The sequence below is a fragment of the Pseudophryne corroboree genome, chromosome 1, assembly GCF_028390025.1.
Source record: "Pseudophryne corroboree isolate aPseCor3 chromosome 1, aPseCor3.hap2, whole genome shotgun sequence".
Classification (NCBI taxonomy): Eukaryota; Metazoa; Chordata; class Amphibia; order Anura; family Myobatrachidae; genus Pseudophryne; species Pseudophryne corroboree.
This window is the reverse complement of record NC_086444.1, coordinates 568803195-568827037: the sequence shown is the minus strand read 5'-3', so window position 1 is coordinate 568827037 and position 23843 is coordinate 568803195. Positions and strand designations below refer to the sequence as shown.

At 45.1% G+C, this 23843-nt stretch overlaps 1 protein-coding gene and 1 non-coding gene across 2 annotated transcripts in view; both read left to right on the top strand.

The window, feature by feature from the left end:
* The window catches only part of CNTLN (centlein), a 761842-nt gene that overhangs the window by 283067 nt on the left and 454932 nt on the right, over positions 1-23843 (top strand). Inside the window, exon 10 of the mRNA XM_063954396.1 lies at positions 11839-11964. Coding sequence (XP_063810466.1) covers positions 11839-11964 — 126 coding nt within the window. The remainder of the gene's footprint in view (positions 1-11838; positions 11965-23843) is intronic.
* LOC134936522 (5S ribosomal RNA) lies at positions 22960-23078 on the top strand. The gene has a single exon (XR_010180512.1). It is a non-coding gene; the product is annotated as a 5S ribosomal RNA (ribosomal RNA).

The following is a 23843-nucleotide window of genomic DNA, read 5'->3' as shown; positions in this document are numbered from 1 at the left end:
TGGTTGACAGTGACTAGGTCGACACCTGAAATAGGTCGACATGGGTTGTTGTTTTTTCTTGTGCCATTTTCTACGTAAAGTGACTGGGAACCCCAATTAATGCACTGCATCCCCTCGAGCAGGTTACTATTCCCAATCGTACTCCACGTGGATTGTAAAGTATAAAAAAAATAAAAAAAAAATAGAATTTTTAAAAAAAAATTCATGTCAACCTTTTTCCATGTCGACCTTGTCCGACGTAGTGACCATGTCGACCTATAGACCATGTCGACCTAATGAGTGTTAATCTAAGTGCTGTCGATCTAAAGACTGGATCCCACCTATCCAACTTTTTTATATCCGACCTATGAACCAGCAGATCAGCCACACTCCTGCATGTTTTGATTACATTTTAGGTTTTTGGTTATACAGTAGTGAACTACAGGTCTAAGTATGATCGAGCTGCCAAGACAAGCTGGCATTTGAAGAACCACAAGTACAAGCTTGCTCTGCTACCTCATATCATTGAAAGGCTCTGCTAGTGCTGCAAATGCTGACAGGATTTCTGAATGTTATTATGTTGCAAGAGGGAAAAGAGTTACTCTGTATCAGTTTATTAGCATTATCTATAGTGCTACAGTTTCAAAAGTTAATTCATAAGTTGTAGCATGGAAAGTTCATAGTTGCTCTATAATAATGTTACAAATTGCAAGTTTTTAATGATGTCCTGAATGAACGTTCATATTGCTATTATTGTAAGGTATAAATTAAAGGGTTAATATCGCTAGCAGTCCATTTAGGTAACATCTCAGTTATATACCGTAGATCACATCTCACACTGTATTTTGTAATTGAACCACTCAAATAGTATAATTTCCAATGATATATTTAATCTTATATTGTTGTTTTTTGTTTTGTTTTTTAATAAATGTTGGCACCTGCTCTGTGTAAATCATCTTACATCCTGGGGAGTGTTGGATGTATGTCATGATCACGGAGTGAGGCCAGGGGGAGCATTTGGTTTGGGCGGTGGCATCACGTGGAGAGTAGGGGTGATTGTGGTGATGGGGGACTGCAATCGTTTGGGGATGTAGAATTTAAAAGTGCAGCTGTTTTTAATTGTGGCCAGACTGAAGATGCTGTTGTGGAGTGAGAGGGGGTGATCACAGGGAAAATGCGGCAGGGGAGAATAAACAGTGGGTGGGGGTTGATCGCGGGGGAAGTATCTAGTGTAATAATACATAGCAGTGCCGCTGACAGTGACAGGGATCCTGTGCTGACATTCGGGCACATGATGACTAAAAAGTAAGCAGACACTGCCAGCCAATTGGGGGGAAAGTTCCCTTACACTAGAATGATTAGTTGGCCCAACCATTTTTGAAGTTTTTTGAATGATTAAAAAAAGAAGAAAAAAAAACTAGAACGCATGTATCTATTTAGTTATGGGGAGTCCAAGACAATGCAGGTAGTAACTTTTTACAAAACCAGACAAGACAAAGAATGCCCTTGTCTGATGCCTTGGTGCGTCAACTACAAGTCCATCATACAAGTAAGGAAAAGACTGCAACTTTTGGGAATATATTCTTCCAACATATAGGTGGTTCGGTTGGTCAAAATAAACATAAAATAAAACACCTTAATAATGTGAAGGAATGCTGCCTAGAAAGAAATCCTGGAGTGTCACCAACACTCCAAAACATACCAAAACAAAGAGAACCAATCCTATTGCTTCCCTGTATACACTGAGTTCAGTGCTTTAAATACATGCACAGTCTCCGGTTGGAATTACTGACCACGTGAGATCACAAGCCAGACGTCTCTGGGTCACATCAGGTTTTCAAGAACTGCAAATTAGGTCATTCATATGGCAGCAAAATCCAAAATTAAAGACACTGGGATTGTCACTAGACCTGGAATGTCTAATATGGGTATGGTATGGAAGGTAGATAGTAACTAGGTCGACAGTGCCTAGGTTGAACACTATTGGCCGACAGTAACTAGGTCGACAGGGTCTTTAGGCCGACATGGTCTAGGTCGACAGGTCAGAAGGTTGACACAAGTTTTTTTATGTTTTTCTGGTGTCGTTTTCGTCGTAGAGTGACCGGGAACCCCAATTAGTGCACCGTGTCCCCTTGCATGGCTCGCTACGCTCGCCATGCTTCAGGGCAAGGTGCATCGCTCCGCTACCGTTTTCGCTTGGCACAGGTTACCATTCCAATCGTAGTCCACGTGGACCGTTAAGTATGAAAAGGTTAAAAAATAATATATTTTTTTAAAACTCATGTCGACCTTTTAACCTGTCGACCTAGAACATGTCGACCTAGTTACTGTCAACCAATAGTGGTCGGCCTAGATAGTGTTGACCTAGTTACTGTCGACCTAGAGACGGGATCCCGTCTAATATGATAGACTACAGTGAAGCATGCAGAGAGCGCACATCCTGACAAAAATAGTGTAAAATACATAGTCATAGAAGGTTACTAGCATCGCAGAGTAACCTCAGGCAGAAAGTTGGTGGTGGCCTTCATAATTCCCCGGGGAGTTACCAGCAGCAAAGCTACAGTTTGATGGCAGAGGTAGCAAAGCTGATTTATTTATTTTTTGTCAGAAAGAAATCATCACCTTCAGCATTCCATGTCTCAGGCAAGGAAAATGCGGTAACCATTTACTGTTTATTTAGAATACATTTTTTTATTTATCTGTGATACCTATTTGTACTGCTAAACTCTGCATATAGTAGCAGCAGCAGCAGTAGACTAATGCTGCAGAGATGTCAGAAGGACAGATACGGAGGCCAGATGCAGACTAACAGGATAGTCTGCGGCTGTAGTGGGTTAGCAGGATTTGCCAAAAGCTAAAAAAATAGGTAAGTGCAGCTTACAGGCACATACTGTGGACGTTCGATGAGATATCTGGAGCAGGCTGCAAATTATACTGTAACTGGGTGCTGGAAGCACAGCTGAAGCAGCCTGCAGAAATACACTGGAACTTGGTGCTGGAAGCACATCATAATGCTTTGAATCAACAATGAAGCAGTTTGCTGGAAAATTCTACAACAAAATGCTGTGAAGCGGTACTGCTATGGTTTGCTGGAAGAAATTGGAACATAATGCTATGAAGCAATACTAGAGCAGGTTGATTAAACAGAATGATGTGAAGCAGTAGAGAATCAGGGTATTTGATCCTTGGAGAAAAGTTGCACTGGCAATTTACGGTTTAAATAAGGTATCCTAAGCACTGATAGGCTGAGCAGAACATGTGACTGGAGTTGTTGGAACCTAATTTGGGAAAGCAGATCATGTCACACAGTCCAAGATGGCTGTACCTATGGTTTAGAATAGTGGTAACCACTGGGAGAATGCCAGCTATATTACAGATAAGTAACTAAACACTTTGGGGATGCCACAGATGGTGTGTGGGGACACAAAGTGACGCAGTTGGATCCTGTTTGACAATCTTTTTAGGATTTTTCTTAAAAACGACTCCTGTAAGAATGCTCGCAGGCCCCTCTTAGCCGCAGCATTATTGAGTGCAGTGCTTGGAGGGGCAGAGTGGGGGTGGTAACTGGGTCTGTTACACAAAATGGTGGAGTGTCCCCCTTTTGTTGCCATGACTAGCCCAGGGTCTGTGTTGTTGGACGCAGACTTCCTGGACCCAGCTGACTGGTTCTGATGGCCAGTCTGAGTAAGCTTTGACTTACTTGGTTTGGGCAAAGGCTACGACCACCACGACCAACAGTAGTAATGGTTTTCCGATGCTGCACATTCTGGCAGGAAGTGTTTATTTCTTACAAATGCCTCCTGCTGCATTTGCATTTTATTTGTTCAGTATTACACAGCCGCTGCTTGATATTTGCTTGATATTGTAGTTTATTCACCATTAATGTTCAGTTAGTTAAAAGTAAGATTAACTGTATTATATAATTTTTTAAACTAGCATTCTATTAATACGGAAGAAATATAGAACAGTTTGTGAACTCTGGAATATTGCACATTGCCTGTGCCTGTGTCAGTACTCTATTGTTTTTGGCTATTTCACTATTTACAGCCAAGGCCATTTACTGTACCTATCTTACTCTGCTCTCTTTCCCTCATGTGTTTTCCCCAAATTTCCCCCCAAAAATTCCCTGTTTCCTTTTAGATATTTTAGTTCTTTTCTCCTTTTGTTAGCCCCTATTTTTATGTTGTTTTTAATGTATATGTATGTAAAACTCAAAATCCTAAATATTAATACTGTATATCAAAGTTGTATGATCTCATCAACATTTTTTATAGTACAACTCATTAGAATTGCTTCAAATTGTGTGCCTTTTTCACACAAATTGCCACATAGCTATTAATATGTTTCCTATAGTGGTTTCCAAACACGTCCCTCAAAACACCCCAGCAGTCCAGGTTTTAAGGCTATCCATGCTTAGGCACAGGTGACTTAATTAGTACCTCATTCAGTTTGGTTATACCATCTGTGCATAAGTAGGGATATCTCTAAAACCTGGACTGTTGAGGTGCCTTGAGCACCGCATTTGGGAACCACTGCCCTGGTTCATTACCTTATTACACTCTAGTTTTTATTCCAGTAATAGTCATTTTACACTGCCTAAATAACCTGGGTTATTGCCCTTCAGTATAAAAGGGTCCTTGAGGAAAACCTGTGTCATCTGACAATGCAATTTAATCCAGGTAGTGATCAGAGTTCGACTCATATAAATGGTTGACACAAGTTATCCGACCCGGGTCCCGTTTACACTGTATGGAGAACTGGCTCTCCGTGTCTTTGAGATGTCATCTCCAAGCGCCTGCAAAGGGAAGCCCTAGCAGTAACCCGGATCCTGCCTGCTGTGTAAATGGGGTTTCAAGCCTCTGTGACACTGCTTTAAGCCCGTGTTCAGTGACCAGAGCTGGACCCGGGATTGCAGTTTAAAAGGGTATTAGTTGCACTGGGTTAGCTTGGCAAGGCTCTATAAGCATTGGTGTATAGTTCCTCTGCACTTGAAGCTGGCTCTTTCTGCCTTGTCTGCTCATCTTACTACGTTTCATCCCTGTGATGCATTTAAAGCTTTGTAACTAATTATTCTCCACCCTGGAATTCTAATCAACAACTATCTGCCATTGTCCACACTTGTAAACTAAACAATCTTCTTTTCTCTATCGTCCTAGTGGATGCTGGGGTTCCTGAAAGGACCATGGGGAATAGCGGCTCCGCAGGAGACAGGGCACAAAAAGTAAAGCTTTTTCCGATCAGGTGGTGTGCACTGGCTCCTCCCCCTATGACCCTCCTCCAGACTCCAGTTAGATTTTTGTGCCCGGCCGAGAAGGGTGCAATCTAGGTGGCTCTCCTAAAGAGCTGCTTAGAGAAAGTTTAGCTAGGTTTTTTATTTTACAGTGATTCCTGCTGGCAACAGGATCACTGCAGCGAGGGACTGAGGGGAGAAGGAGTCAACTCACCTGCGTGCAGGATGGATTGGTTTCTTGGCTACTGGACATCAAGCTCCAGAGGGACGATCACAGGTACAGCCTGGATGGTCACCGGAGCCACGCCGCCGGCCCCCTTGCAGATGCTGAAATCAGAAGAGGTCCAGAATCGGCGGCTGAAGACTCCTGCAGTCTTCTAAAGGTAGCGCACAGCACTGCAGCTGTGCGCCATTTTCCTCTCAGCACACTTCACACGGCAGTCACTGAGGGTGCAGGGCGCTGGGAGGGGGGCGCCCTGGGAGGCAAATGAGTACCTATAAAGGCTAAAAATACCTCACATATAGCCCTAGAGGCTATATGGAGATATTTAACCCCTGCCTAATTTTTCTAAATAGCGGGAGACGAGCCCGCCGGAAAAGGGGCGGGGCCTATCTCCTCAGCACACGGCGCCATTTCCTCTCACAGCTCCGCTGGTCAGGACGGCTCCCAAGTCTCTCCCCTGCACTGCACTACAGAAACAGGGTAAAACAGAGAGGGGGGGGCACATTTATGGCGATATTTTGATATAACAAAGCAGCTATAAGGGAGCACTTATTATAAGGCTATCCCTGATATATATATAGCGCTTTTGGTGTGTGCTGGCAAACTCTCCCTCTGTCTCCCCAAAGGGCTAGTGGGTCCTGTCTTCGTTAGGAGCATTCCCTGTGTGTCTGCTGTGTGTCGGTACGTGTGTGTCGACATGTATGAGGACGATATTGGTGTGGAGGCGGAGCAATTGCCAAATATGAGGATGTCACCCCCTAGGGAGTCGACACCAGAATGGATGCCTTTATTTATGGAACTACGGGATAGTGTCAACACGCTAAAGCAGTCGTTTGACGACATGAGACGGCCGGACAATCAATTAGTGCCTGTCCAGGCGACTCAAACACCGTCAGGGGCTGTGAAACGCCCTTTGCCTCAGTCGGTCGACACAGACCCAGACACAGGCGATGACTCCAGTGGTGACGGTGACGAATCAACCGTATTTTCCAGTAGGGCCACACGTTATATGAGTTTGGCAATGAAGGAGGCGTTACATTTAGCTGATACTACAGGTACCACTAAACAGGGTATTATGTGGGGTATGAAAAAACTACCTATAGTTTTTCCTGAATCAGAAGAACTAAATGACGTGTGTAATGAAGCGTGGGTTGCCCCTGATAAAAAGCTGATAATTTCAAAGAAATTATTGGCATTATACCCTTTCCCGCCAGAGGTTAGGGAGCGCTGGGAAACACCTCCTAGGGTGGACAAGGCGCTAACACGCTTATCTAAACAAGTGGCGTTACCCTCTCCTGAGACGGCCGCACTTAAAGATCCATCAGATAGGAGGATGGAAAATATCCAAAAAAGTATATACACACATGCAGGTGTTATACTACGACCAGCTGTAGCGACTGCCTGGATGGGCAGTGCGGGGGTAGTTTGGTCAGAATCCCTGATTGAAAATATTGATACCCTGGACAGGGACAATATTTTACTGTCGTTAGAACAAATAAAGGATGCATTTCTTTATATGCGTGATGCACAGAGGGATATATGCACACTGGCATCACGGGTAAGTGCTATGTCCATTTCGGCCAGAAGAGCTTTATGGACGCGACAGTGGACAGGCGATGCGGATTCAAAACGGCATATGGAAGTTTTGCCGTATAAAGGGGAGGAGTTATTTGGAGTCGGTCTATCAGATTTGGTGGCCACGGCTACAGCCGGGAAATCCACCTTTCTACCTCAAGTCACTCCCCAACAGAAAAAGGCACCGACTTTTCAACCGCAGCCCTTTCGTTCCTTTAAAAATAAGAGAGCAAAGGGCTATTCATATCTGCCACGAGGCAAAGGTCGAGGGAAGAGACAGCAACACGCAGCTCCTTCCCAGGATCAGAAGCCCTCCCCGGCTTCTACAAAAGCCTCAGCATGACGCTGGGGCTTCTCAAGCGGACTCGGGGACGGTGGGGGGTCGTCTCAAAAATTACAGCGCGCAGTGGGCTCACTCGCAAGTAGATCCCTGGATCCTGCAGATAATATCTCAGGGATACAGGTTGGAATTAGAGACAGATCCACCTCGCCGTTTCCTGAAGTCTGCTTTACCAACGTCCCCCTCCGAAAGGGAGACGGTTTTGGAAGCCATTCACAAGCTGTACTCTCAGCAGGTGATAGTCAAGGTACCTCTTCTACAACAAGGGAAGGGGTATTATTCCACTCTTTTTGTGGTACCGAAGCCGGATGGCTCGGTAAGGCCTATTCTAAATCTGAAGTCCTTGAACCTGTACATAAAGAAGTTCAAGTTCAAAATGGAGTCACTCAGAGCAGTGATAGCGAACCTGGAAGAGGGGGACTTTATGGTATCCTTGGACATCAAGGATGCGTATCTCCACGTTCCAATTTACCCTTCACACCAGGGGTACCTCAGGTTCGTTGTACAAAACTGTCACTATCAGTTTCAGACGCTGCCGTTCGGATTGTCCACGGCACCTCGGATCTTTACAAAGGTAATGGCCGAGATGATGATTCTTCTTCGAAGAAAAGGCGTATTAATTATCCCATACTTGGACGATCTCCTAATAAGGGCGAGGTCCAGAGAACAGCTAGAGATGGGATTAGCACTGTCTCAAGAAGTGCTAAAACAGCACGGGTGGATTCTGAATATTCCAAAATCCCAGTTAATGCCGACAACTCGTCTGCTGTTCCTAGGGATGATTCTGGACACGGTTCAGAAAAAGGTTTTTCTCCCGGAGGAAAAAGCCAAGGAGTTATCCGAGCTTGTCAGGAACCTCCTAAAACCAGGAAAGGTGTCTGTACATCAATGCACAAGAGTCCTGGGAAAAATGGTGGCTTCTTACGAAGCAATTCCATTCGGCAGATTCCACGCAAGAATTTTCCAAAGGGATCTGTTGAACAAATGGTCAGGGTCGCATCTTCAGATGCACCTGCGGATAACCCTGTCTCCAAGGACAAGGGTGTCTCTTCTGTGGTGGTTGCAGAGTGCTCATCTATTGGAGGGCCGCAGATTCGGCATACAGGATTGGATCCTGGTGACCACGGACGCCAGCCTGAGAGGCTGGGGAGCAGTCACACAAGGAAGAAACTTCCAGGGAGTATGGACGAGCCTGGAAACGTCTCTTCACATAAACATTCTGGAACTAAGAGCAATATACAATGCTCTAAGCCAGGCAGAACCTCTGCTTCAGGGAAAACCGGTGTTGATCCAGTCGGACAACATCACGGCAGTCGCCCATGTGAACAGACAGGGCGGCACAAGAAGCAGGAGTGCAATGGCAGAAGCTGCAAGGATTCTTCGCTGGGCAGAGAATCATGTGATAGCACTGTCAGCAGTGTTCATCCCGGGAGTGGACAACTGGGAAGCAGACTTCCTCAGCAGACACGATCTTCACCCGGGAGAGTGGGGACTTCATCCAGAAGTCTTCCACATGCTGGTAACCCGTTGGGAAAGACCAATGGTGGACATGATGGCGTCTCGCCTCAACAAAAAACTGGACAGGTATTGCGCCAGGTCAAGAGATCCGCAGGCAATAGCTGTGGACGCGCTGGTAACGCCTTGGGTGTACCAGTCGGTGTATGTGTTTCCTCCTCTGCCTCTCATACCAAAAGTATTGAGAATTATACGGCAAAGAGGCGTAAGAACGATACTAGTGGTTCCGGATTGGCCAAGAAGGACTTGGTACCCGGAACTTCAAGAGATGATCACGGAAGATCCGTGGCCTCTACCTCTAAGGAGGGACTTGCTTCAGCAGGGTCCCTGTCTGTTTCAAGACTTACCGCGGCTGCGTTTGACGGCATGGCGGTTGAACGCCGGATCCTAAAGGAAAAAGGCATGCCGGAAGAAGTCATTCCTACTTTGATTAAAGCAAGGAAGGAAGTAACCGTGCAACATTATCACCGAATTTGGCGAAAATATGTTGCGTGGTGCGTAGATCGGAGTGCTCCGACGGAGGAATTTCAACTGGGTCGATTCCTACATTTCCTGCAATCAGGATTGTCAATGGGTCTCAAATTGGGATCTATTAAGGTTCAAATTTCGGCCCTGTCGATTTTCTTTCAAAAAGAATTGGCTTCAGTCCCTGAAGTCCAGACCTTTGTTAAGGGAGTGCTGCATATACAGCCTCCTGTGGTGCCTCCAGTGGCACCGTGGGATCTCAATGTGGTTTTGGACTTCCTAAAATCTCATTGGTTTGAACCACTAAAAAAGGTGGATTTGAAATATCTCACATGGAAAGTGACCATGCTTCTAGCCCTGGCTTCTGCCAGGAGAGTGTCAGAATTGGCAGCTTTATCTTACAAAAGCCCATATCTGATTTTCCATTCGGACAGGGCAGAACTGCGGACTCGTCCGCATTTTCTCCCTAAGGTGGTGTCAGCATTTCATCTGAACCAGCCTATTGTAGTGCCTGCGGCTACAAGTGACTTGGAGGACTCCAAGTTACTGGACGTTGTCAGAGCATTAAAAATATATATTGCAAGGACAGCTGGAGTCAGAAAATCTGACTCGTTGTTTATATTGTATGCACCCAACAAGATGGGTGCTCCTGCGTCTAAGCAGACGATTGCTCGTTGGATCTGTAGCACAATCCAACTTGCACATTCTGTGGCAGGCCTGCCACAGCCTAAATCTGTAAAGGCCCACTCCACAAGGAAGGTGGGCTCATCTTGGGCGGCTGCCCGAGGGGTCTCGGCATTACAACTTTGCCGAGCAGCTACGTGGTCAGGGGAGAACACGTTTGTAAAATTTTACAAATTTGATACTCTGGCTAAGGAGGACCTGGAGTTCTCTCATTCGGTGCTGCAGAGTCATCCGCACTCTCCCGCCCGTTTGGGAGCTTTGGTATAATCCCCATGGTCCTTTCAGGAACCCCAGCATCCACTAGGACGATAGAGAAAATAAGATTTTACTTACCGATAAATCTATTTCTCGGAGTCCGTAGTGGATGCTGGGCGCCCATCCCAAGTGCGGATTATCTGCATAAATTGTACATAGTTATTGTTAACTAATTCGGGTTATTGTTGAAGGAAGCCATCTTTCAGAGGCTCCGCTGTTATCATACTGTTAACTGGGTTTAGATCACAAGTTGTACGGTGTGATTGGTGTGGCTGGTATGAGTCTTACCCGGGATTCAAAATCCTCCCTTATTGTGTACGCTCGTCCGGGCACAGTACCTAACTGGAGTCTGGAGGAGGGTCATAGGGGGGGGAGCCAGTGCACACCACCTGATCGGAAAAAGCTTTACTTTTTGTGCCCTGTCTCCTGCGGAGCCGCTATTCCCCATGGTCCTTTCAGGAACCCCAGCATCCACTACGGACTCCGAGAAATAGATTTATCGGTAAGTAAAATCTTATTTTTTTACTTGAAATTTGTCAGTGTTTTAGTTTATTTTTTAAAGGTTATAATGACATTTTCCATTCCAATTGTAGTGTAAAATTACTGTTGATCATACAATTAATCCTTTTAGTTAGTACAGTGTTGCTAAAATTGCCTTTTATTTCCAAGAACTGTGGAAGACAGGGATTTAAATGTCATATGTATTAAGGTAAATACCAAAAAGTTGAAACTTTCTATCACTTCTACTGACCATTTATTTTGAGCCATTTCAAATGACATGATTAACCACTATTCCCCTATACAAATGCTGTATCAGCCTTTTTTTATTTAAATTGTCAACTTATATAAGCATATTATAAGTTTATTTTTAAGGTACCACTAAACATTCGCTGAGTCATTTTACATGTGGGTTATTTTATCACTTTTTGTATATGGCAGTGTGTAAGGAAGGAAAAACCATGCATGACAATACATTTTAGTTTAATAGCCGTTACTTTTTATATATCTCTTACCAGATTGTTATACAATGCTTTATATAATGGAAACAGATACTCTTGTCTCTAGTTAGCAACATTATAGTTAATGACCATATGGTCATTACTGTATAAGAAGCACTGTCTTTTGTATTTATATTCCTGAAGCATATTGTTCCTTATTCTTCACAGTATGTTAAACTATTTCAAAGGAAAAAAAAATCCTTTCCCTCTTGTTTCCGGTTGTCCTATCAAGTGTAACCTTGGACCCTTATAGAGCAATTAGACCATCCTCTATCCCCTCCTTTGTAATGAGGTTTCTTACATTCCTGAGTCTATAACCCTTTAGTCTTCCCTAATGGGACATCATTATTCTGAAAGAAACAATGTAAATGTAAATGAATATTCTCATTAACGAGTCACAGAGAAACCTTTAGCGGTAGCACTGTGGTAATTCTGCTTGTTATTTCTCCAGTATTCCAAGCAGGATTTTTTATAATTCATTATTAGTATTCTCAATTACTTGTTCTTTAATTTTGCATGTCTTTCATAATCCAATGTTCAACTCCTTCAACCATGTCCTTGTTTTATTCTCCAGGTGCAACCTGTGAAACGTTCAAGGTCTCTGTCCCCAAAGGGCTTTTCCAGAGAGTCAGAAGAGTTAAAGAAGCTTAAGATAGCAGAAAAGAGGGCTGAACATTTAGAAAAGACATTGCAGATTAAGGTGAGTGTTATAAAGCCATATAAACCACGGCCTACCAAAGTAAAACCTGCAGTTCTTAAGATAGGAGAAATAGTTCTCTAATTAAGCTGAAGGCATTTCATGAGCATTAACACACTGAAACATCCAGCTTTAGGGGTATATATTGTAATTTTGCACAAAGTAACCCTATATTTCTACTTTTTATATGACATACTTAATGAAATCTAGTTTAACTAGTTCCTCAGCAAGTATGAGTTCAAAGGGAAGTTATTCTCTTTCTAAATAATTGTGGGATGTCAAGAGGTGACGCTTAACAACTGGACAGTTGGTCAGAGATGGCGAATCAAAACTCGCTAAATGTTATAGAAGACACCAGTTAGGGAAGCAACGAAGGCCATGCACATTAATGTCCTGATTTATTTAGCCGCATAAAGTGGGTATTAAACCATGGGCAACGTCACCGTGGTGGGCTGTTTTCAGCATACACGCTCCGACAACCCTCTCTGTTAAATTAGAAAATGCTTGTCGCAGAAGTCATGCACTAAGTCTACATAAGTTTATGATAAGTGTGAGTAAAAGTGGAAAAATCACCCTGAACCTCTCAAAAAATGTCCAATAAGATGGCAGGGTTGTATAGAAGTCTGTGTCCATAAGCAAAGTACATGGGGCTCTAAAAAGGTGTCAAATGGTAGATTTTTGTATTATGCTTTGTTTATAACAGTGGGAAATTGATATTAAGCAAGTGTTTTTATGAAAATGAAATCCATGGATGAATTTTGAGTAAATGAAAAAAAAAAAAAATTCAGGTGATTATGTAATTTTAAACCACTTTGCAAGTTGAAAATCTCCAGCCTCATGTATACAACACCCCCACATACCTGTCTCACATAATTTAACACAAAAGCGCCTTGAGTCTTGTTGGAGAAAGAGCGCTATATAAATAAAATTATTATTATAATACAGCTTTTTGAAGAAATTTGCCTCGAAAATTGCATGTCTCATTATGGACCGATTTGACTATTTAAAAACTTGAAGTGCCTTATTAATTACTCAGGGGGGATATACCAGTGTTCTAAACCCAGTCTCAACATTTTCATCCTAAAATAGGGATTTTTTTCCCCCTATTTTGCAACCACTCAGGAGGTGCAAACTAAAGTCTGTATTAACTGTTACCAAGACCAATGTTAACCTAATGCGGATTTCTAACTGAATAGGAAAAAGGTGCATCTGGAGGTGTTTGGCCTGCATTAACACATGACTAATTAAATTTGTCCCTTAATGTGTAAATGAGTAAGTCAGGTGCTACTTCTCATTTATTTTTCTAAATTGCATAGTTGCAAAATTGCATGCTTAAAAGCATCAGCCACAAATGTTTATATCCACCCAGTAGGAGGCTAGTTGGATGGTCTATGTAGAATATTTATAAAATTTTTAGTGAAAGTACTTTTGGATTGCGCTACACTTACCCATTGTCTTGTCTCTAATCCTTTATTTATCTTTAAACTGTAAATAACAGTTGTTGAAAAAGTATAGGTGCTCAAAATTGGTTGTAAATGACCAGTTGCCAGCGCATATGTAAGACAACATGGGACACAGCGATGCTTCATTGCAAATGTGAGTACAGGCTGAGTTTCCCGTATCCAGAATGCTTGGGACCAGAAGTATTTTGCATATCTGATTTTTCCCTATTTTGGAATATTTACTTGTCCTTGTGGATGGGACCCAAGTCTAAACACAGAAAGCATTTATGTTTCATATACACCTTATACACACAGCCTGAAGGTAAGGTTATGCAATATTTTTAAACATTTTGTTCATGAAACAAAGTTTTGCACACTGTACCATCAGAAAGCAAAGCTTTCACTAACTCAGTTGTGCCCCAAAAAATCTGTATGTTTGATATCGGCGACTCAACCTGTACTTCCCCTGTACCCAGCACAGATAATTTGATCTTCCTTTAACATGTGCTCTAAACATTATGCTGCCATGCTGTTCTGTATGATTAAAACATAGAAAAACAAGAAAATAGACATCAGTTTTACTACATTCCATTTACCAAAGCTCCAATTGAATGACAGGTGACTAGCCCTTCTTGTTCCATTTTTTATGTGTTTTACTTTAATACTTGCTTGCCATTCACAGGACTTCTGCCACCTCCAGTAATTAACATCTACTATGCTAATATACACACTGTGCAACCCCCTGGTGTGTGCCTCTCCACAGGTTTTACCTTTACATCTTTCCTTTACACAGTCAGATAAGACATATTCTTATGTGTATATGAATATTTTAAATGGCAAAAGAATGCATTTGAAAGCATGTTTATTAGAAGATTTAACACCGAAGTCCAATTTAAAGTACCTTTCCTTTTACATGTTTATCTATGCTATGAACAAATTATGTTTGTACACTACTTGCCTTTCCCACTTGTTTTCAGGCAGTTGTATTGTTCTTTTATCATGAAATCTCACAGTAAGGGCCCGATGTAATGACGTCTAAGTTGGCCAGAGATTGCGGTTCCCAGATGAACTCTGACTTTTTTTAAAGTGGCATTTACAAGGCAAAACCATGCCTTATAAATGATTGCCGCTTTAAAAAAACATCCGATTTCGGCCCAGAACCGGCACCTCCGCCCAACTCAGACGTCATTACATCTGACACCACTTATATACTTTTTAAAGCAAAACAGAGCACTTTCTGACAATAAACTATTTCTATGCCATGATACTCTTTGGAGGAAATTTTCTTTACTGTGCAATCCAACGTGGCAGTCACAGTATGAAGAGATTAAAAATCATCTGTGATCTACAAGGAGTGGCATGTCTAATGATTAATCTTTCACAATTGAGCTTTGAAAATAACTAATGTTTAGACAATATAACATATTTTGTAGGAGAGCTACATACATCCGGAAAGTATTCACAGCACTTCACTTTTTCCACATTTTGTTATGTTACAGCCTTATTCCAAAATGGAATAAATTCATTTTTCCCCTCAAAAATTCTACACAAAATACCCCATAATGACAACATGAAAAAAGTTTTTTTTTTATATTTTTGCAAATTTAAAAAAACTAAGAAATCACATATATATAAGTATTCACAACCTTTGCCATGAAGCTCAAAATTGAGCTCAGGTGCATCCATTTTCACTAATCATCCTTGGGATGTTCCTACGGCTTAATTGAAGTTCACCTGTGGTAAATTCAGTTGATTGGACATGATTTGTAAAGGCACACACCTGTATAAGGTCCCACACTTGACAGTGCATGTCTGAGCACAAACCAAGCATGAAGTCAAAGGAATTGTCTGTAGCCCTCCGAGACAGGATTGTCTTGAGGCACAAATCTGGGGAAGGGTACAGAAAAATATTTGCTTTCCCAATGAGCACAGTGGTCTCCATAAATGGAAGAAGTTCGGAACCACCGAGACTCTTCCAAGAGATGGCCAGCCATCTAAACTGAGCGATCGGGGGAGAAGGGCCCTAGTCAGGGAGGTGACCAAGAACCCAATGGTCACTCTGTCAGAGCTACAGCATTCCTCTGTGGAGAGGAGAACCTTCCAGAAGGACAACCATCTCCTCAGCAATCCACCAATCAGGCCTTTATGGTAGAGTGACGGAAGCCAGACGGAAGCCACTCCTTAGTAAAAAGCACATGGCAGCCCATCTGGAGTTAGCCAAAATGCACCTGAAGGACTCTCAGACCATGAGGAACAAAATTCTCTGGTCTGATGAGACAAATATTGAACTCTTTGGCATGAATGCCAGGCGTCATGTTTGGAGGAAACCAGGCACCGCTCATCACCAGGTCAATACCGTGCCTACAGGGAAGCATGGTGGTGGCAGCATCATGCTGTGGGGATGTTTTTCAGCGGCAGGAACTGGGAGACTAGTCAGGATAGAGGGAAAGATGAATGCAGCAATGTACAGAGACAGCCTGGATGAAAACCTACTCCAGAGCGCTCTTGACTTCAGACTGGGTGACGGTTCATCTTTCAGCAGGACAACGACCCTAAGCACACAGCCAAGATATCAAAGGAGTGGCTTCAGGACAACTCTGTGAATATCCTTGAGTGTCCCAGCCAGAGCCCAGACTTGAATCCGATTGAACATCTTTGGAGAGATCTGAAAATGGCTGTGCACTCATGCTTCCCACCCAACTTGATGGAGCTTGAGAGGTGCTGCAAAGAGGAATGGGCAAAACGGCCCAAAGATAGGTGCGGCATCATATTCAAAAAGACATGAGGGTGTAATTGCTGCCAAAGTTGCATCAACACAGTATTGAACAAAGGCTGTGAATTCTTACTGTATGTACATGTGATTTCTTTTACGTCCTAGAGGATGCTGGGGACTCCGTAAGGACTATGGGGTATAGATATAAAAAACGGCCCAAAGATAGGTGCGGCATCATATTCAAAAAGACATGAGGGTGTAATTGCTGCCAAAGTTGCATCAACACAGTATTGAACAAAGGCTGTGAATTCTTACTGTATGTACATGTGATTTCTCTTACGTCCTAGAGGATGCTGGGGACTCCGTAAGGACTATGGGGTATAGACGGGCTCCGCAGGAGACATGGGCACTCTAAAGACTTTAGAATGGGTGTGCACTGGCTCCTCCCTCTATGCCCCTCATCCAGAACTCAGTTAGATTCTGTGCCCAGAGGAGACTGGGTGCACTGCAGTGGAGCTCTCCTGAGTTTCTCTGAAAAAGTCTTTTGTTAGGTTTTTTATTTTCAGGGAGCGCTGCTGGCAACAGGCTCCCTGCATCGTGGGACTGAGGGGAGAGAAGCAGACCTACTTAAATGATAGGCTCTGCTTCTTAGGCTACTGGACACCATTAGCTCCAGAGGGTCGGAACGCAGGTCTCACCCTCGCCGTTTGTCCCGGAACCGCGTCGCCGTCCTCCTCACAGAGCCGGAAGATAGAAACCGGGTGAGTAGTAAGAAGAAAGAAGACTTCAAAGGCGGCAGAAGACTTCAGATCTTCACTGAGGTAACGCGCTGCGGTAACGCTGCGCGCCATTGCTCCCACACATACACACACAGCGGGCACTGTAAGGGTGCAGGGCGCAGGGGGGGCGCCCTGGGTCGCAATATTAACCTCAAGGAACACTGACATATAGATTAGATACTGCGGAGGCGGTATATTAAAAAAACCCCGCCAGTATAAATAATTTGAGCGGGACCGAAGCCCGCCGCTGAGGGGGCGGAGCTTGATCCTCCAGCACTAACCAGCACCATTTTCTCCACAGAACACTGCAGAGAAGCTGGCTCCCCGGACTCTCCCCTGCTGAACACGGTTACAGAGGGCAAAAAAGAGGGGGGGGGGGGCACATTTAATTGGCGCAGTGAGTGTAATTATATATATTTATATAAAAGCGCTGTACTAACTGGGATTTTATTCCAGTATCCGGTGGCGCTGGGTGTGTGCTGGCATACTCTCTCTCTGTCTCTCCAAAGGGCCTTATTGGGGGACTGTCTCCATATAGATATATCCCTGAGTGTGTGGGGGTGTCGGTACGTGTGTGTTGGCATGTCTGATGCGGAAGGCTCAGCTAAGGAGGAGGTGGAGCAGATGATTGTGGTGTCTCCGTCGGCAACGCCGACTCATGATTGGATGGACATGTGGAATGTTTTAAATGCAAATGTGACCTTATTACATAAGAGATTGGACAAAGCAGAGTCCAGAGAAAAAGCTGGGAGTCAATCCACCGCTTCGACTGGGTCACCGGGCCCTTCTGGGTCTCAAAAACGTCCCCTATCCCAAATAGCAGACACTGATACCGACACGGATTCCGACTCCAGTGTCGACTACGATGATACGAGGTTACACCCAAGGGTGGCCAAAAGTATTCATTATATGATTATAGCAATAAAAAATGTTTTGCATATCACAGATGACCCCTCGGTCCCTGACACGAGGGTGCGCATGTATAAGGAAAAGAAACCTGAGGTAACCTTTCCCCCATCCCATGAGCTTAACGAGTTATTTGAAAAAGCTTGGGAAACTCTAGACAAGAAACTGCAGATTCCCAAGAGAATTCTTATGGCGTATCCTTTCCCGGCACAGGACAGGTTACGGTGGGAATCCTCACCCAAGGTGGACAAGGCTTTAACGCGCTTGTCCAAAAAGGTGGCGCTACCGTCTCCAGACACGGCAGCCCTCAAGGATCCTGCTGATCGCAGACAGGAGACTACCTTAAAATCAATTTATACACATACGGGTGCCTTGCTCAGACCGGCAATAGCGTCGGCATGGGTTTGTAGCGCAGTTGCAGCTTGGGCAGATACCTTGTCAGCTGACATTGATACCTTAGATAGGGATACCATTTTGTTGACCTTAGGTCACATTAAAGACACAGTCTTATATATGAGAGACGCTCAAAGAGACGTTGGGCTGCTAGGTTCGAGAGCCAACGCCATGGCGATTTCGGCTAGGCGAGCCCTGTGGACCCGCCAATGGATGGGTGATGCCAACTCAAAGAGGCATATGGAAGTTTTGCCTTACAAAGGTGAGGTTTTATTTGGGGAAGGTCTCGTGGACCTGGTTTCCACAGCTACCGCTGGTAAATCTACTTTTTTGCCTTTTGTTCCCCCACAGCAAAAGAAAACACCACAATATCAGATGCAGTCCTTTCGGTCGCATAAGTCTAAAAGAGGTCGGGGCTCTTCCTTCCTCGCCAGAGGTAAGAGTAGAGGGAAAAGAATGCCTACTACGGATAGTTCCCAGGAGCAGAAGTCCTCCCCGGCTTCTACTAAATCCACCGCATGACGCTGGGGCTCCACTGAGGGAGTCCGCTCCGGTGGGGGCACGTCTTTGACTCTTCAGCCACGTCTGGGTTCAGTCAGACGTGGATTCTTGGGTAATGGAAATTGTATCCCAAGGCTACAAGCTGGAATTCGAATACGTGCCTCCTCGCCGGTTTTTCAAATCGGTTTTACCAGCTTCTTCCCCAGAAAGGGAGATAGTTTTAGCTGCAATTCAAAAACTGTGTCAATAACAAGTGGTTGTCGAGGTTCCCCTAGTTCAACAGGGGAAGGGGTACTATTCAACCCTATTTGTGGTCCCGAAACCGGATGGCTCGGTCAGACCCATTCTAAATTTAAAATCCCTAAACCTGTACTTGAAAAAGTTCAAATTCAAGATGGAATCGCTCCGGGCAGTTATCTCCAGCCTGAAAGGGGGGGATTTTATGGTGTCACTCGACATAAAGGATGCATATCTTCATGTCCCCATATATCGCCCTCATCAGGCGTACCTGAGATTCGCTGTACAGGACTGTCATTACCAGTTTCAGACATTGCCGTTTGGGCTTTCCACGCCCCGAGGATTTTTACCAAAGTAATGGCGGATATGATGGTGTTCCTGTGCAGACAGGGATTAACAATTATCCTATACTTGGATGATCTCCTGATAAAAGCGAGATCGAGAGATCAATTGCAGAAAAGCGTGTCGCTCTCCCTGAGATTGCTGCAACAGCATGGCTGGATTCTAAATCTACCAAAGTCACAGTTGATTCCAACGACTCGGCTATCTTTCTTAGGCATAATTCTGGACACGGAACTACAGAGGGTTTTTCTCCCAATGGAAAAAGCCCAGGAACTCCAGAACATGGTCAGAGAGACCTGTTAAAGCCGAAAAGAGTGTCAGTCCATCAATGCACTCAAGTACTGGGAAAAATGGTGGCGACCTACGAGGCCAACCCCTTCGGCAGGTTCCATGCAAGGACGTTTCAGTGGGACCTTATGGACAAGTGGTCGGGGTCCCATGTACAAATACATCGGAAAATAAGCCTGTCCTCCAGGGCCAGGGTGTCTCTCCTGTGGTGGCTGCAGAGTGCTCACCTTCTCGAGGGTCGCAGGTTCGGCATTCAAGACTGGGTTCTGGTGACCACGGACGCGAGCCTCCGAGGATGGGGTGCTGTCACACAAGGAAGACATTTTCAGAGACTGTGGTCAAGCCAGGAGGCTTGTCTACACATCAACGTACTGGAATTGAGGGCTATATACAACGGCCTACGACAAGCGGAGAATATTCTTCGCGACCTACCGGTTCTGATTCAATCAGACATCGTCACAGCTGTGGCTCGTGTAAACCGCCAAGGCGGGACAAGGAGCAGAGTGGCAGTGGCGGAAGCCACCAGGATTCTTCGTTGGGCGGAAAATCACGTAAGCGTTCTGTCAGTGGTCTTCATTCCGTGAGTGGACAACTGGGAAGCAGACTTCCTCAGCAGGCACGATCTCCATCCAGGAGAGTGGGGACTTCATCAGGAAGTTTTTGCACAGATAACAAGTCAGTGGGGACTTCCACAAATAGACATGATGGCGTCATGCCTCAACTAGAAGCTTCGGAGGTATCGTGCCAGGTCAAGGGACCCTCAGGCAGTAGCGGTGGACGCCCTGGTGACACCATGGGTGTTTCAGTCGGTCTATGTGTTTCCTCCTCTTCCGCTTATCTCAAAAATACTGAGAATCATAAGACGAAAAAGAGTGCAGACAATACTCATTGTTCCAGATTGGCCTCGAAGGGTCTGGTATTCAGATCTTCAGGAAATGCTCACAGAAGATCCGTGGCCTCTTCCTCTCAGGGAAGACCTGTTGCAGCAGGGGCCCTGCGTGTTCCAAGATTTACCGCGGTTACGTTTGACGGCATGGCGGTTGAACGCCAAATCCTAGCTGGGAAGTGTATTCCGGAGGAAGTCATTCCTACTCTGATTAAGGCTAGGAAGGAGGTGACGGCGAAACATTATCACCGCATCTGGAGAAAGTATGTATCTTGGTGTTAAGCCAAGAATGTTCCTACTGAGGATTTCCATCTGGGCCATTTTCTCCACTTTCTACAGACAGGAGTGGATATGGGCCTAAAGTTAGGCTCCATTAAGGTACAGATTTCGGCCCTATCAATTTTCTTTCAGAAGGAATTGGCTTCTCTCCCAGAAGTCCAGACTTTTGTGATGGGAGTGCTGCATATCCAGCCTCCTTTTGTGCCCCCAGTGGCACCATGGGACCTTAACGTGGTGTTACAGTTCCTAAAATCTCACTGGTTTGAGCCTCTTCAAACAGTTGAATTAAAATTTCTCACTTGGAAGGTGGTCAAGTTGTTGGCCTTGGCATCTGCAAGGCGGGTGTCCGAATTGGCGGCTTTGTCTCACAAGAGCCCCGATCTGATTTTCCATGTGCATAGAGCAGAATTGAGGACTCGTCCTCAATTTTTGCCAAAGGTGGTTTCTCCTTCATCCACTAGGGGCCACTGGAGTGTAGTTACAATGGGGAGATAGTAGGTGGTATTGGTAGCTGGCACTTTAAAAATTCTCACACTGTGGCTAGCTCCTCCCCTACTATCTCCCCTCCAAGCCAGTCTTAGTTAAGTGCCCGAGGTAGCTGGTTCACTTGGGTTTAGCTGAAGAATTTTCTTCTTTTTTCTTTATTATTTTATTTTTCTTACACACACTCACAGACTGGCAGCTCTGCCACTGCCAGTCTGCACCGTGGGAGCTGCCGGCGGGGTCCCATCGCAGCTGCGTGCGGCTAGGGATGGGCCCCGGCTGAGGGAGACACTGAGCTCTCCTGAGTTGGCGGACACCGCTGCGTGCGGCGCGTGTCGCGGCCACTCCATCCAGCAGAAGATTCCGGCAGCATGGCAGCGGTGAGTATCAAAAATGGTCGGACACCGCTGCGTGCGGCTTGTGTCGGGACCACCCCACCACAGAAGATTCCGGCTGGACGCCGCTGCGTGCGGCGTGTGTCGGGGCCGATCCACCAAGAACACAGTGGTGAGTGAAGTATACTTTATTTGTGGTGGCTATGTATGTTTTTAGAGCAATCTGTTTATTATTGTACAACCCACTCCAGAAGGGCTCTCTGGGGCTGTAATGTACTTTATTGTATCCTTACCTGTCCTCCTCATGGAGAAACAGACAGGATGATTGGGGGAGGCTGAGTATGTGTTTATACAACCCTGACTGAAAAACGGGTGTGTGTCATTCTGATAACCCTCTGCTCCCCCAGCTCCCCGCACCCCCCGCACCCACTCAGCGCGACTCACAGAGCCGGCACAGGGATCCCGCTCGAGCGCAAAGCAATGTTTAAATTTGGCGCCTTGTACGGAGGGGGCGGAGCTAAGTCCCGCTCTGTAGAGCGAGCTCAGCGCTCCCTGCTCCCAGGCGGCGACTCGCGCTCTGTTCAGCGCAACACTCCCCGGCGGCGGCTAGCAGATACAGGGCTCTACTAGCGCTGTATAGCGGGCTCAGCGCTCAGCGCTCCCCGGCGGTGACTCGCAGGCCCAGCGGAGGGTACAGCTCGCTTCCCGCTTAGTTTTGCAATAAGGCGCCATAGCCGGGGGGCGGAGCTAACTCCTGCTCTGTACAGCGGGCTCAGCATTCTCCGCTCCCCGGCCACTGTTATAGTGTAATAGGCATTTATGTGAGTTTAATGCACATGGTGCTGAGGAGAATGTGATATAGTCAGAGTGGCTCAGCACTAATCCAGTTATCCACTATATAGATTTTATCGCATAGCCCAGAGGAGTTTCACTCTGGCGGCCATTTCCTCCCTGCACAGACCTGGCTTCATATTTGCAGTGTCTCCTATAGCCCAGTGGGCTAATCTTGCATACTCAGAGACAAATACAAATAAAGTCCCAGGTATATTAACAGTTAACCCGCTTTACTCAGCGGGCTCCCAGGTCTCCCCGTCGCTAGGCAACAGCTCTGGGATTTGTAACTTTTCGATACTTCAGGCTGCTGAAATATAGATACATTCCTCCTGCAGTAGAGTCCTCTACCCAGCATTTTCCTACTTGCAAATCAGGGAACCTGCTCTATTACAGTAGCTGGGACTCAGCTCAATAATAATTAAAAGGATCTACTGTGCAGTATTTATTTACCTACGGTGTGTGTGTATATATACATATATAGTTATGTTTGTGCATGTATATATATAGATATATATATATTTAAGTGCGTGTAGGTATGTATATAGATAAATCCATAAAATACCAGATATAGGGGATAAAAGCCTACGGCCACACCACCCTGAACACGCCCGATCTCGTCTGATCTCGGAAACTAAGCAGGGTCAGGCCCGGTTAGTACTTGGATGGGAGACCGCCTGGGAATACCAGGTGCTGTAGGCTACTTCCGCAATGTTTTCTAATAACAACATCTTGCACATAACATTTTCCCCCATCTTTCTCACAGGCTGGTCACCATTTTGAAAAGCCAGCGGAACCTCAGAGAAACATCTGGTGCACCTTAATTAGCGGTACACTAAATACAGGGCGGGGTGTTGCCTTCCCTTTATTATTCCTTGTTGTCACTAGTTACTAATGCTATTTGTAATTGTGGAATGCGTGTAAGGCATCAGACAAATAGCGCTGCGGCTCAGTACGCTAGTAGCGGGTATCTGAACAGGGGTTTGAATCCAAACAAAACTTTAAGGAGAACTCCTATAGCCTAGGGCTAAGACTCCTGTCCCACAGCGCAGCGTTGCTGGTTCAGGTCTCCGCTGCTCCAGAAAGTTTATTTTAATCGTATCGGTCACTACACATTATAGTGCAGACCTTACGTAGGGCTCTGTTTATTTAACCCACCTTTTCTCCTTTCGTTTGTCTCTCCTGGGATAGTCGAAGAATTCCCTCTTAGGTGTGAAGTATGCGGCGGAGCCATCTGCTTCGCCCTCCACGCACCTGCACACCCCTGTTTGATCAATGATGCAGGTAATGTCACTATTAACCAGACAATAGCTCATCAGGTAAGCCCTTGGACTTTGGTTTCCAAGGTCACAGGATCAAATCACAGCGGGACCAAACACACCTTTCCAAAAAGAAACTTTGCTAACATTCCATGCATTACTGATGTCTGTTTTCTGTGGATCTGAACCAGTGTCTCAGAATATACAG